Raw genomic sequence first — 19304 nt, forward strand, 5'->3', positions numbered from 1 at the left:
TGCTGTACCAATACTGGATTTTTTTTTTAATGATGAAGAAACTTAGAGAGTCATTGGTCAAAGTCCAAGAGCCAGGAAATGGCTGGGTATGTATCTGACTCCAAGGCCATGCGTCTGACTATTGCTGTCCTCTGGTAGCAGCCACTGATCTGTCTACATGACCCACCAGGAAACAGGCAGAAAACCTCTAGTCATAGATCTTGGGCATATCTTAGTAGTTGGCCCTGTGTCTTACTTTTAAATAGGTTTATCTCTTATGAAAATACCAATTTTTCTACAAATCCCAGTTTTCCCAGCCATGGCTATAACACTTCTTCCATCTCCTACTGCTCAGATCAAGACCCTCCTCTTCTTGCTTAATGTGGTTACTTTGTCAACCACTGCGGTGATTGTATGTCACAGAGTTTGTCTTTTTTATTTCATATGTACTGCCTTGCACTGTTTACAGTTGTTTCATGGGTCAAACTTTCTCTAATCAATTAGGACAAGATGATATTGTCTGTATATTTCTTTATCAGATCACTGTGTGGTCCCTAGTGATCTGATGCATAGTAGTTATTTGTTGATTATTTACTGATCACCTTTCGAAGAGGAAGTGTTTTGCTAATCTTACCTGTAGGTGTTTTGGTCATTCTATTTTTCTTATCCCGTGGTATCGCTTTGTTATTAATCATCTATTAACATAAGGTCATCACTAATGATAGACGATAACTTACTTACCTGAAGATAATCAAAATATAAAACGTTTTTCTTTCCACCTATTTTTCTCTCTCTCGTTTTTAACTTGGCAGCTACGCAACAGCCGGTTAGTTTACCGGAAGGCGAAATTACCACAATTGAAATTCACCGGTCTAATCCTTATATTCAGCTAGGAATTAGCATTGTGGGCGGCAATGAAACGCCACTGATTAACATTGTTATCCAGGAAGTCTATCGGGATGGGGTGATCGCCAAAGACGGAAGACTCCTTGCTGGAGACCAGATTCTTCAGGTATCAATTTTAAATTATTTTGTTAACTTGCCTCTTTTTTGCTCTTATTCATCAATTTAAAACTTAAGAAATTATGATACTGTGGAACCTGACTTATAAAAAGGTAAGTTTTACTGTTTTTTAATGCAAAATAGATCAGAATTTATCTGTAATTTCTCCGATTTCCCCCAAACACTTGGAATGTATTTTTACCCCCATCTTAAATTTGATCCCACATGTGCCTCAGTGCGTGGCTCTCCGGGCCAGCTGGATTCCTCCTGGCTTGGACTCCATGGTTGGCTATTTCAGGGCTACCTTCACTGCTAAATTCTCTTGTCCCATTGACTGTATCCCTAGTCCCAGGGTACCATCCATCGGTTACCTTCATTGTCTAATTTATCCTTTTCTACACTGATTACTATAATCTAGAAAAGACAGGTCACACAGCACATGGTACTTAAAACTTATACCATTGAATTTAAGGTAGAATTCAGAAATCATGGCCACCTCTTGTTGGCTCTCAAACGCACTCTCGTCCACAAACAGCCTGACTCTGCACTAACCCTTGATGCTACCCTTTCCCTCTTCTCTTTAAAGAGAAATAGCTAGTCCAACAAAAGAACTAGCTTTGGGCAAGATGATATTATGTTAGAGGGCATACTGATGGGCATGAGATGGCCAGAATTCTACTGTACAGGACTAGAGTTCATGTGAACATTGACCTGGATATATGACCCATACGAGTGTAAGTGGTACTTGAAGCTAAAAGAATGGATATTTAGGAGAGAAGAAATAGGCATGAATGAGAGAAGATGTCTTCTAGGAACCCAAGCTCAAGGACTCTTGCCTCCTCGATTTCACTGCTCAGTCCTTCCCCACGGTCTGTGGTATTCACCCCTTCCCTTTTCCCTGCCACCTCTCTGGTCTGTGCCCTCACTCCTTCACATCTAACGCAGTAGAATCAACACCCCTGCCTCCCCACTCTGCTCTGAAATCCGGTACGACCATTGTCAAGTTAATACATGTGTGACTGCTTTCCCTGGGAAGACCAGACCAGAGGATCAAGTCCATACTGATTAATCTAATAGTCAGGGTCCTCTGTGTACTCTTACACAACCTGTCCCCTCAGCCTTAACCCTTGCTTTTCTTTCAGCGGTAGCCATCTGTGTATTACTGAAACATCATAGGCATAGTGGTCAGAGCTGAGGGTATAATTTAGAGCAAAAAGCAACCCCTGCCCTCATAGAATTTATAATCTAGCAGAAAAGCCAGACATAGCAATCTCCTTGCTTCCCTCCACATTCCAGCCTGTCCCCATTGTGCTACAGCTTCCCCACCTTCATCCAGAAAGCCCTGCCCTGCCATTTTCACCCATTCAGACCTCTTCTCACTTTAAGTGCTGACGACATTCCTTCTCTTCACCACTTAACACATAATCAGTCACAGAGAGTTATTCAAATGCAGTGTCTTCCTTTGGGGATGGCAGCCGCCTTAATAGTATGTACTATGGGACAGGCTTCTCACAGTGCTGTGCCTGGAGTAGGAACCCAGGACATACTTGCTGAGTCAATAAAAGAGTGGATTTGGTTATGATATCCTGTTGGGAATAGCTGTCTTCTTCATTAAAACAAAACTTAGAACCTCTAGGATTTTTAGTTCTTCAAGAGAAATGTCCAGAGGGGAAGACAGACAAACTAGGCTTCAAGAGCAGCAAGGATTGACCTTTCCATTGGGGGTTCCTGGCTTTGGTTTTCACGCCCATCCGTATTCTGCCCCTTGCAGTATGTGATTTTCACTTCAACACTTGGGCCCAAAACCCCTCCTTCCTTGCACTTGGCCTGGCTGACACAGACTGAACTTCCAGTGTTTTGTTCTTTACTAAATCCGAAGAGGAAATAAGAGAATACAGGAAGCATAACTAATCCAGCTTATGTAAAATCCAGTTTCTGATCCTACCATAGCTAGCTATTTACTGCATTACTGTGTTTGCTGTCCTTTTATGATATTAGTAGTACTCTGGTTGCATGAGGTTGGCACAGCTCTCTGGACACCTTACCCTGTATTCCTTCAACCCCAGCTCCTAAACTGATTCTCCGTGGAGGAACTCTTATAGCTGGTTTTGACATTTTGACACCTTTGTGGCCAAGACCAAAAGAGCCAGATTGCCCTTTTCTGCAGCTTACACAGTGTTCTTTTCTTCTCCACTTCGGGCCTTTCTAGCTATAATTGAGTATACATTTCTTTTCATGTTTTGTTCTTTGCTACCAGCAGTGTGCCAGCTTTGTATATTAACATTTTTATAAATTTCTCATGCTTTTTCTAAATTTTAAAGGTAAAACAAATGCTTTGTTCTTATCTGTATTTCTTTGAGTATAATTAAGGTTAAATCTGTAACCTCAGATTTACTAATGTATTTAATATATAGTTTGCTAATATATTAGCAAACATATAAAAATGTATAAAAATATATAAAAATATATTTAATATATAGTTTTGTTTGCTATAGGGTTTTGTTTGCTAATATATTTCATCTGCAGGCTTTTTTTACTAGTCTGCTTTGGAGAATTATTTAATAACATAACTGAATCTGTATACCTCAAATAAAAATCTAATTATCTGAAATTACTGGCTATAATTTGGAGAATTAACTCAAAGCTATAAATCTGCATTGTAGACATTCCAGTGCTTTATTATTGTTTATGGAGGCATACATATTAATAACCCTAATAATGGCAATCTTAAATCCAGTTTAATGATTTCAAATTGAAACAAAAACTATGAGCACATAACCTGATTATTGAATTCACAAAAGGTCTCTCCTCTTGTGGGCCTGACTGCCCATTGGCCTTTGGCTGGTATGCTGGAGCCAGTAAGTAAAGCCACACTACTTGCCCAAATACAGAGTAGTATTTATGGTCATTCAAAAGGAAACACTTGGAAAGAAGGCTCCTTAGTATATTTTTACTACCTGGTTATCTTCCACTTTGTGTAAGCTGCATAAATAATACCGTGAGCCAGTTTGAAAATACCTTAGAGTCATTAAGATGGTTTATTTACAGACCAAAGAGCTAGCTAGCCTGTGCTTTTAGTTTAGCAAACTAGATGTAATAACAGTGTGTGGCTTTGGTTTTCCCACACTGATTATATGTGTGTGTGTGTGTGTGTGTGTGTGTGTGTGTGTGTGTGTGTGTATTTTATATATATACACCTGCACATCCATGTTATTCTATTAAATAACCTCTTTGAAAAGGAGAACCATATACCCTCAGGGCCTTTCGCAGTGCAGCATTTTGAGCAGTTTGAAGAATAAAATAGTGTAAGAGATTATATCAGTATTACTATTAAAAATAATACAAATTTCAGAACATGATTAAGAGTACGTATTTACGGTGCGATCTGAGTCAGTGATTTATTCGCTTTTGATTTTGAAGGAAAATAATTGCAGTAGTGTCTTGACTGCATTGGTACAAAATATATTTAGCTAAAGATGTGGTAAAGTTTACTCTGTTGGTGCTATTTCTACAACATCTAGCGACAGTATTTTATTTGGTCTCTGCTTTCTCTGTGTTTCACTGGCAACCACACATTTGTGAAGGGAAAATCTCGATTGTAGGATATTCCACAACCCACATCACAAAGATGGTGTGAGGCTACATACTTGCACGTGGCTAGCGCTGGATTCCAGCCAGATGTTTGTAAAGTCATTTGTGATAGATGTGAATTTAAGACGGAAAAATAAGAACCTAGAGATAAGTGGCTTTTTAGCTGAATAACCAGAAATGATGAGTTTTGACTAACAAAACCACGTCAGCCTGGTTGTTTAGAAGCTGCCTTGAAGTTCTGTTCTTGACCCTATGTTACTCAACTTTTTCATCAAGGATTTGGATGGCAACCAAATGCACAGATGTTGCAAACTTGGGAGAAGAGCAAGTCTGTGTGTGAGATCTATGGCATTTGATGCCTGAATTTTAAAAGATGTAAACAGGCCCAAATCAATAAAATTCAAGTTAGTGGTGCTCAAAACTCAACCCGAGATGAGTAGGAAGGGGGAAGGCTTTCCTTAACATGGATTCACGTGAAAAAGATTGAAGGGTTTGGGTAATCACAAACACCTAACCCAGAGCCTGCCACATAACCGATACAAGAGAATGTCGATTTCCCGCTTGCTGTTGGTGCAGATGAAGAGAGGAATTCTAATTGTGATAAATACTAAGAATTATGCCAACCCCTTCCTCTGACTAGGTGAATAATTGAAGCTGGGTGTATTTTCTTAGTGATGTTCATGTCCCAGGATCAGTCACTATACTCCTTTCAGGGCCGTGAGGTTTAGTAAATAAGTGTTCTGTGAGTACTGAGTTAAGCTTGTTGTATTAGATAGATGTTACACTTGAGTGCTAAACAGAGTGAAACGGTAATTACCTGCTTTTCTTTGAAGTAAAAATGACTGATCTGAGATCAGGTTGTGTATCTGGAATGTGTCCCTTTCCTTAAAATAAAACTCGGTGTATTTTTCCCAGCATAAGTGTTTTTCATTTGGAAAAGCCACATCAATCCAGTAGAACTTCAGTTTCTGTTCCACTAGAACTAGTATTTTGTTGGCACTTGTCATATGCTGCTGCTGTCTCTGCATTCTCCCCCTGGTCCCGTGAAGTGGAGAGTAAACCCATCTCCCCACTCAGGGGACACACTCAGACATCCTGCTACTGGCAGGACCAAGGACTCTGATTCAGCACCATCGCTGAAGCCTGAGATCCTAACTGCCATTCTCTACTTCATGCTAGTCATTGTGAGTGAAGCTTAGGAACTGTGCATTTTAAAACATCTTCAGAGGGCTTTTCTTTGTAAATAATGACTGTATATCATTTTCCAAAGTCAGTTTCTTTTGGAAATGGCATATAAATGTTTACAAGTTGAGAAGATAAAAGATTGTCCCACCTTGGTCATAATTCTTTTCTTCCAGGTCAACAACTGTAACATCAGCAATGTGTCTCACAACTATGCCAGAGCCGCCCTTTCCCAGCCCTGTACCACGCTGCACCTCACTGTGCTGCGAGAGCGGCGCTTTGGGAACCGGACGTACAGCCACCCAGACGGTAGCTCTCCCCGGGAAGAGGTCTTCCACGTGGTCCTTCACAAACGGGACTCTGGTGAACAGCTTGGCATTAAACTCGTTCGAAGGACCGATGAACCAGGTGTTTTTATCCTTGATCTGTTGGAAGGGGGCCTGGCTGCACAGGATGGAAGGCTGAGCAGCAATGACCGAGTGCTCGCCATCAATGGACATGACCTGAAGCACGGGACACCTGAGCTTGCCGCCCAGATCATTCAGGTACATGCAGATATTCATTCCACGTGCTCAGCCTTTATGTCGATGTTTTTGTAACATGAGAACCTGGGGGATATTTGATATTTCATGGGGGAAATCAAACATGGCTCCCCAAATCCTTCAAAATGTGCAATAGATTATTATATCATTACAGATAGAATCCTGTCTGGAAAACTGTATGTCTGTGAACATTTAGCCTTGCTCTTTATAGAGTGAAGGCTCTATATTTTCACATGGGTTTTTCATTTGCTCCATGGGCTCCACCTAAGCCCAGACATAAAAAATACGTTTATGTCCACATTTAACAGGTGAGACAAGCAAAGCTTGAAGGAGCTGTGGTTCCAAAGTTGTGACTTACCTGCTCTTGTAACTTTCACTCTGCTACAGCTCCATACAAGTGGGGAAAATCAATTTTTATTGAGAATAACTCATAATCTCTGTAGTGCCTTTTTTATAAAGCCTTCAGAGCATTTCAAACACATCATAACTTGTGTTCTTACAGTATCCCTGTGAAGTAAAGATGGTTATTATTAGAGAAAAAAAAATCTCAATAAGAGCATTAAAATAGGTAAAGTAGAGGGGCACCTGGGTGGCTCAGTCATTAAGCATCTGCCTTTGACTCAGGCATGATCCCAGGGTCCTGGCATCCAGCCCCACATTGGGGCTCTCTGCTCAGCCGAGAATCTGCTTCTCCCTCTCCCATTCCCCCTGCTTGTGTTCCGTCTCTTGCTCTCTGTCAAATAAATAAATAAATACATACATACATACACAATAAATAAAATCTTTTAAAAAAGAAAACAGCTTTTTTTTTTTTTTTTTAAAGATTTTATTTATTTATTTGACAGATAGAGAGATCACAAGTAGGCAGAGAGGCAGGCAGAGAGAGAAGGGGAAGCAGGCTCCCCGCTGAGCAGAGAGCCCGATGCGGGGCTCGATCCCAGGACCCTGAGATCATGACCTGAGCCGAAGGCAGCGGCTTAATCCACTGAGCCACCCAGGCGCCCCAAAAAAGAAAACAGCTTTAAAAATTTTTTTAAAAAATAAGATAGAAAAAGTAGAAAATCATCCAGAGCAGACCTTCCAGTTCTGTAACCTACCAGAGCATTTAACAATATGGGTATCTCCTACAGTGATAGGGGTGAAACAAAGATGTGTGTGGTGTTTTATTTTGTATTGTTTTATTTTTTTAAGTAAGCACAAGAAAACACTCTTACATAAAGGAAACCAAGCAATAACATAATCGAGCATCAGGAATTAAAGTAGGTTAATAGTCACTGAGAAATGTGTATAGTAGACAAAATTGAGTAACAATGAAGATTTAAGCTACTGTGTAAGAAAACCCAAATTTAAATCCCACTTAAGTTACTCCTTTTCACAAATGTTTGGTTCATTATAACTATGGGAACACACACACCTGGTAGCCATCTTGCATTAGGAGGGAGATTCAGGCATTGGCCTCTTGTCACAGACTTGAGGTTTTAAAAAATTGGATACAGATACTTATATATGATATCAAATATAATATATTGCTCAAGTTGTTTCTTTGTGAAAAAAATCTTAATGTTTTGAATTCTGAGAATAACATGTATTCCGTGTCTGAAAAGGAGACTAAGGAGACAAAATACAGAAAATGAAGAAGGAAGTCAAAATCACAGTTAGTCTAAACTCCCTAAGATAGTGACATTAATGTTTTGGAGAACATCGTTACAAATATTTTTCTGTACATGACTACAAATAAATAGGTACATATTTACGTAGGTACTTACACATGCACTCAGCTTGCAAATTCTGAGTTTGCCACCCTTTCTTTACGTCAGCTGTATGTTGTGGACTTCTTACCCTGAAAATAGATGCATCATGATATAGCTGTATAGTAGGCGTGTTGTGCTAAAACTTACATAAACACTCCCCTGTCAACAGACTTTCATGTTTTGTTTTCAAGTTTAAGACATTTTGCTAAACTTCCCTCTAGAAAGATCATACCAATATATACTCCCAGCAATAGGGCATGCCACTTTTTTATGAAATACAGGTATTGTCATTTAGGCATCCTGCATTTTAAAAAATCTTGACTTTAACAGAATTCTTTTGTTGTGCTTGAAACCCTGAAGTGTTGGATAGGCAGTTAGCCTAAACCCAAATGTTGGCCCATCGTTTAAAGCTTATATGTCCACTTCCATCACACACCCAGAATTTTGTCTTTTAAGAAACCAAAAAAGATCAGGGATTTGTTTGTTAATGGGTTTGCATAAGCAGGGGTCTTCCCGTAAAGCTAAATTACTGGTTATAGAGTATTTGGTAGTGGTGAGTGTTAGGCAGTAAAGCAAACAATTCTGAACGATGAAATGAGATGAAATGAGGCTTCTCACCCTTCACACTGTGTGATCTAATAATCGAAAGTGTCAGAATCTCAAATATCTGGATTCTAAACGTTCTACTTTGGCATTTACCTGTTAGATCAAATCCCCAGACTCTGGCCACGTGAGAAGTATTATTCTTTCAGTTATTTTGAAGAATTGTCTGAAACTAGTTTAATGAAATGCTTGAATAAGTAAATGACTTTAATAGGGCCTTAAAACTAGTTATCACTCAGGCGCCTGGGTGGCTTAGTGGTTAAGCATCTGCCTTCGGCTCAGATCCTACATGGGGCTCCCTGCTCCTCGAAGAGTCTGCTTCTCCCTCTCCCTTTGCCCCTCCACACTGCTCTCTCACTTTCTCTCTCAAATAAATAAATAAAATCTTTTTAAAAAATTATGGTTTTCACTCCTTTTCCAACTTGAGAACTGAACATGGATTATTGACTGCAATCATGGGGGAGGGTTCTATTTTCCACCACAGCTTCTTGAAAGCAGGCTGTCAAATTTTCCCATAGAAATGATAGTAAACTTGGGAAGTTGTAGTCATGACCAAGAATCAGCATCAAGTAGACCAGGCCTGTACATTAAAAGCAAAGATAAAATAGCTTTAAAAAGTATAATAGATATGAATCTGTGTTTCAGATCTAGATCTATAAATACAGATAATGGACCTCTAAATTCAACGTGGTTGTCTTCACCTCTAAAATTACATTTATGTGTGAGTGCACATATGACATATATACACACACAATATGTAATATATATAAATACTAATCCTGTTTTACAGGACCTTTGTTATCATTCTTTTCAGGACTGTTTAAGCTGATATCCTATTTTCGATTCAAACCTGTAGTGTGTGGAAACAAAGCTACACATAGTTTCATTGATTATCACTCTCAAAGTAGCCATCCTGGAATTTATTTCAGAAATCACAAAGGATTCTAATCCAGTTTTGAATCCATTCATCCTTTTGTCTTCTTTGCTCTCTTCCTCTCAGTGCCAAGGCCAATTTTGCAGGGGAAGGAAGTATGAAAAGACAGTTACCCTTCAAGAAATCATGGGGAGATCATACTCATACTTCCAGGCTTTGCTTTGGTTATGTCCTTGGTATTTCCAGGGTTAGGGAAGGCTTACCCAAGAGGTCTGTGTGTGGCTGTTTTACCTGCAGAAGTTTTAAAGTATTAGCTCCTAAAATGAACTCCCTCCCCTGCCCCATCCCCAGCAGGGGCCTGCAGTAACCACTCAGGTGAGGCTCTGATACAGTGATGATAAGTGCATTGAAAATTACCCTCCCTATAATTTTTTAAAGTGAGAAGCATCATTAGTGACTGGTGGTTATGTATGTGTATTTTCTCCAGGCTAGTGGCGAGAGGGTGGATTTAACAATTGCTAGGCCGGGGAAATCCCAGCCTGGTAACCCTGTCCGAGACTCTGGAGCTCAGAGTAGCAGCCAGCACCATGTGCAGCCGCTGTACCACAACAGACCCAGCTCACATAAGGTAAGGCCTCGAGTTTGCATGTTGTCATTCATCTGCCCTCAGGGGATCCTTGTTACAAACTGGTAAGATTTAAATGAGGGCTGTTACTCCGTTGGAAAAGGTGAACACAGGTGTTTGGGGTGTGGAATGTGTGTTTGGCAACGTTGAGAGTCCCTGTACAGTCTAAGTTCCTCAGCCTGTAGGGGTGGTTTCTTAGTAAGAAGGTTCCTCTGCCAGATTGATGAAAAGTGTTTGATCTTCTAGAAAGACTTCTTTGTTTGGTCCTGCTTGAAAGTGGGATTTATCTTGGTTTGCTCATTCAGTTGTAACAGGTGGTTATGTGATTGAAAAAAAGACAATGACCAACAAGTCCATACTTAGCGGTTGGGCAGGTTGCCTACAACAACAGAGTTCTCTGTGTGAATATGAAGCATAAATCATACTTTCTGATAGGTACATGCAAAACACATAAAGCATTTCTTTTTATGTTACAGTTTATAGGAATACTACCCTAGATCATTTTAAATTCCCGTATGTTGAGCTTTTTGCTGCATCTTTCATATTTCAATGCTTTTATAATATATTCCTAGGTCATTTATCTGTGCCAGAAATTCTGATGCTGTCTCACTTTGGATGCAGAAATCAGTAGAAATCAAAAAACAGTGGCACTTTACTGTGTTCTCAGTATTATTTACTTCATTTGATCTTTCATTTGAACTCAACTTCCAGTAGGCCAGAATTTTTAAAACGATGCTATTTACCAACTGTATGAAAATCACACATAGGAAACTTCCTATGGTTTTTAAGTAGACTAATAAATAAGTTTTTATTTAGTAAAGCAATTTAATTTTACTTAAGGAGAATGACTTCAGAAGCACATATTTAGCTTAAAAAGTGGCTTCTTAATGTAAGTACAATTTGAGAGAGTACCTCTGTAATGTCACAGGAGCCCAAGAAAGCATCATTTAAAGGCACAAGTATTTTTGGCCCATCAGGTTTATCTGGTTTGCTGAGCTGAAGTATAGACTTGTCACTGGTCTTTGGTCAGTTAAAACTTTTAAGAAATTATAAGCACAAACTTATTCTTATTTTTTGAACAGAAAACAAAATGTGTGAAGGGAACCTATAATTTTGTGTTCACAATGATGGCTACGAAAAGCAGTTATTGTTTCGAAAAGGAGTTTGAATGGGGGTTGTTCGTATCGCTGGTCCTTGCTTTATAAGTTACATATATATACATATTCCTAAAGAATCATAAGGCAAAAGTTGGTAACTGAATCAATGAATTCTACAGTAATTTGAAATATGGGTGCTCAAAAGACAACACTACAATTTTAAGACTGTTTTAAGAACTACTTATTCATTTCAGCGTTCATATAGAGAACTATTTATGTCCTTTTGTTTGTTTGGGACACATATATTTTTCTTTTTACTAATTCCTATTCCTTAATTTTAAGTGGTGGTGTTTTAAAAACAGTGCTGAATTCTTATTCTAGGTACTCTGTAAACCTGATTGGTTGGAACAGCCACATGAAATGTAATTTTAAGCATTAATTTAGCAATTTACCGTTAACATACAGCATTTGTTATGTCAAATCCTAATTTAGAAAAATAAAGGTCTCCTAGGGAAAACAAATACAAATTCACCAAAACAACCTGTTCAGAGGATAATCATTGTTATAAAATTAAAGCACACATTATTCTACTACTAAGCCCCTGCGTAGCTCCTTGGATAAACATTCATACAGTGTTAAGTCCTTAGAAGTTTCCGTGAAGTATACCAAGTGTAATCTGTGAAGTTTGGCTAAAATGCATACATCTCAGCCATATAGAGGAATAAAACAACCACCTCTAATTGATTCGATACCTGACAGACAAAAGCGTTGAAGTAAATGTACTCCCAGCTGAGTTTACCTGGATTGTCTTCATAATAACATGGGTCTTGCCCAGTTTTGAAGGATGCTAACATAGATGTCATATGCTACGATACCACCTGTAGGCGTTTACAGGTTTTCTATGAGGTCAAAATTCTAGGAACTCTACGCTATTTAAGTAGTGCCCTCAATAAAATTTCAAAGAGTGTGGGTTTTAGGAGCAGAGAAGAGCAGACACTCCTGCAGGTCCAGGGCTTGACTGACACGTCGTACCTGTCCACTCTGAAGCAGTGTCACTAAAGGAAATGTTACAGTTCTAGCAAAAGAATTCATCTAGTTCTACTTTTGATATTGTTAGTCATGGTAATAGTTATCTTGTTATCTACAGTATGCTCTTACAGTATATGCGTTAGGAACCTTTTGAGATATTAGCTTCCATTATTACACTTAATGGGATAGCACCGTTGTAGTGTGGATGCATATAGCATGCTGCATGAACATACACAACTACATATGAATACGTGTTTATGTATATACACTATGTATGTATATGTGTATTTTTTTTTAAACTTGAATCAGTTCAAATCCCAGTGTGGTCATGTATAGCTATATAATTTGGAGCAAATTACATGACCTTTCTAATAAGGCTATTCCCTTGTTTATAAAATGGGGCCAACCATAGGATTTACACTTAGGACCATTATAAAGATTAAAATGAAATAATACATGTGAAGCCATTTGCTTTACGCATAGTAAATCTTCAATAAATGTTAGCTACTATTGCTATTTTAATATTAATATTGCATATGTACACCTTGTTTTTTATTGCATTCTAATTAAAAAGAAAGGTGATGTTTTAAATTTTCCTTTTCTTCTAGGAGTGTCTCCATAAGTAGCAACAATAAATATCGGTAAAAATTGCTTTTTCCTGAGAACATAGTTTGTTGGAAATTTTTTCTCTTCATTAAGTTTTTCAAAAATTCAGTTATTTCATATCCTTATAGCTTTCCGTGAAGGTTTTGAAGATCAGTTTGCACCTGTTTCATGACTGAGCATTCTGATAATCCTCATGAGTAAGAAACAGAAAATAGATCTATAGCTTTTTTCTGGCAGTTAACAAAATCCACACTTTACTTTTGTACTATTCTGTCAACATTTCTTTCAAAGAATAGAGGAGAGAGATAGAAATAAAATTATTAGCTTATCTTCAGAATCTTAAAACTCAAATGCGTTATTTACTTTTGTAGAATTGGTCTTATTTTGACTTCCATATGTCAACAGTCCTGAGTTTTTTCCGTTCCATAAATAGTCATATGAAAATACAGCAGTCCAAAGTCTGACATTGTGATCCCCAGTGTTCAGTGTCGTGTTTGTACCATGAAGAACTGTGTATTACTTCTATAGTAACTGATTTTACAAATGACTTTATCATTGCCATGGTACTTTTTCCTTCAGTTTCCTTACTTTACTTCAGCTATGTATTATTTATTATCCAATAAATTTTCTTCTCATGTGTTAGGATCTTACCCAGTGTGTTACATGCCAAGAAAAACACATTACTGTAAAGAAGGAACCACATGAGTCCCTGGGAATGACAGTGGCCGGGGGCAGAGGAAGCAAGAGTGGTGAACTGCCCATCTTTGTAACCAGTGTGCCACCTCATGGCTGTCTGGCACGTGATGGCCGCATCAAGAGAGGTAAGATAGTGCTGTGAACAGTGAAACTGTTCACATCTTCTCCCTGCATTCAACTCATGTTTGAAAAAAATAACAAATATCCCCCAAATTTTCTATTAAGCATGATTTTTTAAAAATCTTTTAAAATGTCCCTTCCATATGTAAGTGTAAAACCTCTCTATAAGGTTAGAAAAATGCCTAATGGGAAGGAAAATTCCTGCAGTTTGATGATGTTTCCGTTATTTTCTAATGTTTATTCAGATCATTGGATTATTTTATGTTGGAAAAGACCCTCTAAAAGATATAATGCTCATCTTTTCCTTCCTAACCTTTTATATAATCCTCATTGCCCTTTTTTTTATTATATTACTTGGCAGGGCAACAAGCACTTTTTTTCTTCCTCAAGCAAAAGATGCTCAAGTCACAAGTTTCATTTCTTTGGGTAGACCCAAGGATCTCTTCTCTTTAAGTATTCTGATACATTCACACTGAGCAAACTATGTAGGACTATCTTTATCTATAAAACTGTGTAACTCTAAAACAGGATATATTAAAAATTCATTTCTAAGAGCAAAAGATCAAATAATTTTTGAGCAGGAAAGAACTATAGAAATCACTGAAGCCCAAAGAAGAGAAATGAACATGCCCAGGTCCTGCACATTAGCAAAACTAGGTCTAATGACTTGGACTTCCAGTCGAATCACAGTGCCTCAAGCCACACTTTTTCCTATATATGATGAAATTATCTTAAAGTTTTGAGTTGTTTTGGAATGTTTTCCATGAATTGGATTTTTCCCTCGATATCATAAGAATGACAGAGATGTGAAAAAACTACAAATAACAGGATGTACAGGGAAGATAATGACTTGGTAGCTCGTCTCATTTTTCTTGTTTGTTCATTGGGACAGGTGATATATTGCTGAATATCAATGGCATTGATTTGACCAATTTAAGTCACAGTGAGGCCGTTGCTATGCTAAAAGCCAGTGCCGCGTCCCCTGCTGTTGTCCTGAAAGCACTTGAGGTCCAGATTGTCGAGGAGGCAGCCCAGGCTACCGAAGAGCAGCCAGGCACCTTCAGCGAGAATGAGTATGACTCCAGCTGGTCCCCATCGTGGGTCATGTGGCTTGGGCTTCCAAGGTAATGACAGCGTTTTTCAGCAGTTTCATGGAATAATCGTAGTGACAACATTTCTCAGTGTGTAACACAGTAAATTCATTTGTCCAGGGTGGAGGGGGGAAGGTCCTGGTCAGAGATGAAAGTGGCAATGGCATATCAAGTTACAGAAGAAAAGGGTATTTTTTTCTTAGGTTATTGTATTTTCTTTTTTTTAAAGATTTTATTTATTTATTTGACAGACGGAGATCACAAGTAGGCAGAGAAGCAGGTAGAGATCGAGGAGGAAGCAGGGTCCCCACTGAGCAGAGAGCCCGATGTGGGGCTCGATCCCAGGACCCTGAGACCATGACCTGAGCCGAAGGCAGAGGCTTTAACCCACTGAGCCACCCAGGCGCCCCAGGTTATTATATTTTAAAAGATAAATTTAAGGGGCACCTAGGTGGCTCAGTTGGTTAAGCATCCAATTCTGGATCTCAGCTCAGGTCTTGATCTCCGGGCCATGAGTTTGTAAAAAAGATTTTTTTTTTAATTTTTAAAAAATTAAAACATTTTAAAAAATAAACCAAAGGTAAATTTAATAGTAAAAACTAGGCTAAAAAGACTTGGTGTATCTGTTTATAAAAACAAATAAAGCCATTCTATCCGTTACTATTAACAAGGTTCTCAACTGGACCAGCCATGAGATTTGGATGTTCACACTCTTGCTTTAGAAAAGCTGTCATTTACCACCACGTGTACGTGCTTAGACTTCATGTGCATTTTTCACCAGAAAAACCGGGTCAAAGTGTGGGGCCTTTTGAGAAGCTTTTCTAAAACCCCTTTCTTAATCTTGTTAACTCTCTCTGAAAAGGCAGGATGTAAAAACTCAGTTTTTATTGGACATGAGAGATTCTTTCAGCCAAACCACTGGTGTCCGAGAGTAGGTCTCACCACCTTCGGGACTGTCACCCGCCAGGACATTCTACAGTTGGTCATTCATTGTCTGGTCATGAAAGTGTTTCAGCCTCCTGATGAAGGTTGTATACTTTGGTATTGAAATAGGAAGAATGCGTGTTACTGTCTTTGTTTCTAGATCACTTTAGATTCTTAACGTGTAGAGGAATCCTAAACCTGAACTATGATGGAACATTCTGATTCTGAGCCAAGTAGGAAAATGACTGATTTTTTTAAATAAAAATAAATTATAAGAATGCCAGTTTCTGAGCCACCTAGCTTCATTTGGATGTAATTTGTAATAACTAGCATTTGTATAGTGCTATGTGATATATTTTTTTTTTAAAGTACTTTCACGTAAAGAATAGCAGAAAAAGCAAGGATGAATGGAATTCATTTGTCTGTCATCTAACTTACTGACTTGTCCTTGTGGTAGTGAAAAAGACCAAAAAGGCCTGAAACAGTAACAGAATTCGTATCTCAGGGCCCTGTAGGCATAGACTGAAATGGTTGCTATGAAACCGTGGCCGTGCTACCTAATGGTGAGGGGTCAGCCATCAGAGTGAACTCATTTATCCTCTGGAGTACTCAGCCCAATACACTGACCTGTCACTTGAAACCCAGCATGTCAGGAAGGCCCAGTCCCACACCAGTGGGGGAGAAGTGATCTCCTCAGCTGCGCAGGGACCAAGCGTGCACGAACCGCTGCTGGTGGCCAGGCCGCGCTGGTGCTCCTTTAGTTCTCGTTACCTGGTGTTCTGGGCCAGCTCTGCAGTCAGCTCTTTACCGCTTGTGTTCGGAGCATTTTCAGGTGAACCAGGAAGAACAATGAATATTTCAGATGAACAGTACACGGGATAATGAAATCTGTTTGGGGGGTCTGCCTGTATCGAAAGAGTGTCTGTCAGTCCAAGGTCCTATTCTGTGGACTCCTGGGGGTTGTGTGTTGTGTGCAGACCAGTATACACAATCAGGTGTCAGGAGGGCCGCTGCTCTGTGGGTACCGGCGGCTCCTTCCAGCAGGTCGCACAACACACAAGGTAGCAGCTCTGCTCTTTCTCAAAAGGGAGGGACTTTCTCCGAAGTTGGCTGGTGGTGTACCAGACAAAACAGTATTTGTTTTGTGTTGTGCTGTTTTGTTGTTTTTTGCAGAAGATTCAGAATAACGAAAATAACCTATATCGTCTCTAAAATACCAGGGGACCCTGGGACCCTGCTCTATACCAGAAGACTTTTTAAAAAAGTCCTTTCTTGGCTCGTATCCAAAATCTATAAAGAGCTTATCAAACTCAATACCCAAAGAACAAATAATCCAGTCAAGAAATGGGCAGAGGACATGAACAGATATTTCTGCAAGGAAGACATCCAGATGGCCAACAGACACATGAAAAAATGCTCCACATCACTCGGCATCAGGGAAATACAAATCAAAACCACAATGAGATACCACCTCACACCAGTCAGAATGGCTAAAATTAACAAGTCAAGAAATGACAGATGCTGGCGAGGATGCGGAGAGAGGGGAACCCTCCTACACTGTTGGTGGGAATGCAAGCTGGTGCAACCACTCTGGAAAACAGTGTGGAGGTTCCTCAAAAAACTGAAAATAGAGCTACCCTACGACCCAGCAATTGCACTCCTGGGTATATATCCTAAAGATACAAACGTGGTGCTCCGAAGGGGCACGTGCACCCGAATGTTTATAGCAGCAATGTCCACAATAGCCAAACTGTGGAAAGCGCCTAGATGTCCATCAACAGATGAATGGATAAAGAAGATGTGGTATATATACACAATGGAATACTATGCAGCCATCAAAAGACATGAAATCTTGCCATTTGCGACGACGTGGATGGAACTAGAGGGTATCATGCTTAGCGAAATAAGTCAATCGGAGAAATATAACTATCATATGATCTCTTTGATATGAGGAAGGGGAGATGCAAGGTGGGGGGGTTTGGGGGGAGGTAGGAAAAGAAAAAATGAAAAGATGGGATTGGGAGGGAGACAAACCATAAAAGACTCAATCTCAAGAAACAGACTGAGGGTTGCGGGGGGGAAGGAGGACGGGAGAGGGTGGTGGGGAAATGGACATTGGGGAGGGTATGGGCTATGATGAGTGCTGTGAAATGTGTAAACCAGATGATTCACAGACCTGTACCCCTGGGGATAAAAATACATTATATGTTTATTAAAATAAAAAATTAAAAAAAAAAAAGTCCTTTCTTATTGGTGAGCTAAGAAACTGGACCAGATTAAAAGTTCTAGCATTACATATATCGCTTACAGAATTGGCTTTATTAAGAAGTCTTTTTATAGATTAAAAACAAGAAACCTTACCTTAGATGACTGGGTCCAATTTCATCTAAAAATGAAAGATACTTTGATCTTACAAGGAGATATTTTTTCTGTATCGTTTAGGTGGGGTTTTCTTCTGTTTTTAAGTTTTTATTCATTGAGTTCTGATGTCACATCCACCAACTGACAGTGGCGTTTTAACTGAAGCATCTCAGTGTCCCTGGTTAAAAAAAAAAAGTTTAAAAAAAAAAAAAGCTCTATGGAGAAAAAAAGAGATGATTTTCATTAGTGTTTTCTAGATTGAGTTCTCTATTTTGTCAATCAATCTCCCTTAAAATGGGTGCATTTTAAGTGAAGGAGGAAAGAACAACAAATAACTCCTCACATAGATTAAGAAGAGAATACGTTTTCTGTCTGTCTTTTCATTTGAGTGCTGAGTTTAGCAGGACTAGATCCCTTGTTTACCACCTTTTTGTAGATACAAACTCTGTAGATACAGATGGATATCCAAATTGAGGACATTGTTAACAGTGCAGAGAGAAAATGTAGGCACAGAACCATTTTATACGACTTGGTGTAACTTGTAACCAGGTGTGTTTAGCTGTGTGTTTGTGTGTGTGTGTGTTCATTTGGGAAAAGAAGACGGGACAATATTGGACAAATTCCAGTCTACTTAGGACTGAGTCTGTGCTAGAAAATGGGCTGTCAGAATAATGTGTTCAGAAGGAAATAAAATAGCCCTTTTTTGTTTCCCAGCAGCGATAAGTGTAAGTATGGAATTAAGCAAAGGTGAACAGGGTATAAAAGCCTCCCCATTAATTTTTTCTTGACCTTTTGTGTTTGTGATAGTGCCCTTCATAGCTGCCATGATATCGTTTTACGAAGAAGCTACTTGGGAAGTTGGGGCTTTAGTATTGTTGGTGGATATGAAGAGAACCACACCAATCAGCCTTTCTTCATTAAAACCATCGTCTTGGGAACTCCTGCTTATTATGATGGAAGATTAAAGTGAGTCTTGGGAGATCAGATAATGTGATTCATGTTTATTGTGATGGACACGATCTTGACCAGAGGTCAGCTCCAAACTCAGCCTTTGTCCTCTCTCGTAAATCGAGTTTCCCTGGAACGTGGCTGCATTTTTCTGTTTGCACCCCCGCCGTGGCTGCCTGTGAGCCCCGGTGGCAGTGTTGAGTCACTGTGACAGGCCGTGTGGCCCACAGAGACTGAAATACTTGTTTACTAACTGGCCACGTACCAGCCAGATCTCGACTAA

The 19304-nt window shown here is 39.2% G+C and overlaps 1 protein-coding gene across 2 annotated transcripts in view; it reads left to right on the forward strand.

The window, feature by feature from the left end:
- Nucleotides 1-19304, forward strand: part of LNX2 (ligand of numb-protein X 2) — an 80635-nt gene that overhangs the window by 57479 nt on the left and 3852 nt on the right. Inside the window, exons 4-9 of one of the 2 annotated variants that reach the window (XM_080798416.1) lie at nucleotides 792-991; nucleotides 5931-6299; nucleotides 10012-10152; nucleotides 13525-13702; nucleotides 14590-14821; nucleotides 18881-19039. In XM_080798416.1, coding sequence (XP_080654542.1) covers nucleotides 792-991; nucleotides 5931-6299; nucleotides 10012-10152; nucleotides 13525-13702; nucleotides 14590-14821; nucleotides 18881-19039 — 1279 coding nt within the window. Of the gene's footprint in view, nucleotides 1-791; nucleotides 992-5930; nucleotides 6300-10011; nucleotides 10153-13524; nucleotides 13703-14589; nucleotides 14822-16885; nucleotides 18251-18880; nucleotides 19040-19304 lie in introns of those variants that run through there. The other variant, XM_080798415.1, reaches the window with a different exon arrangement.

The sequence above is a fragment of the Martes martes genome (assembly GCF_963455335.1).
Source record: "Martes martes genome assembly, chromosome: 3".
Taxonomy (NCBI): domain Eukaryota; kingdom Metazoa; phylum Chordata; class Mammalia; order Carnivora; family Mustelidae; genus Martes; species Martes martes.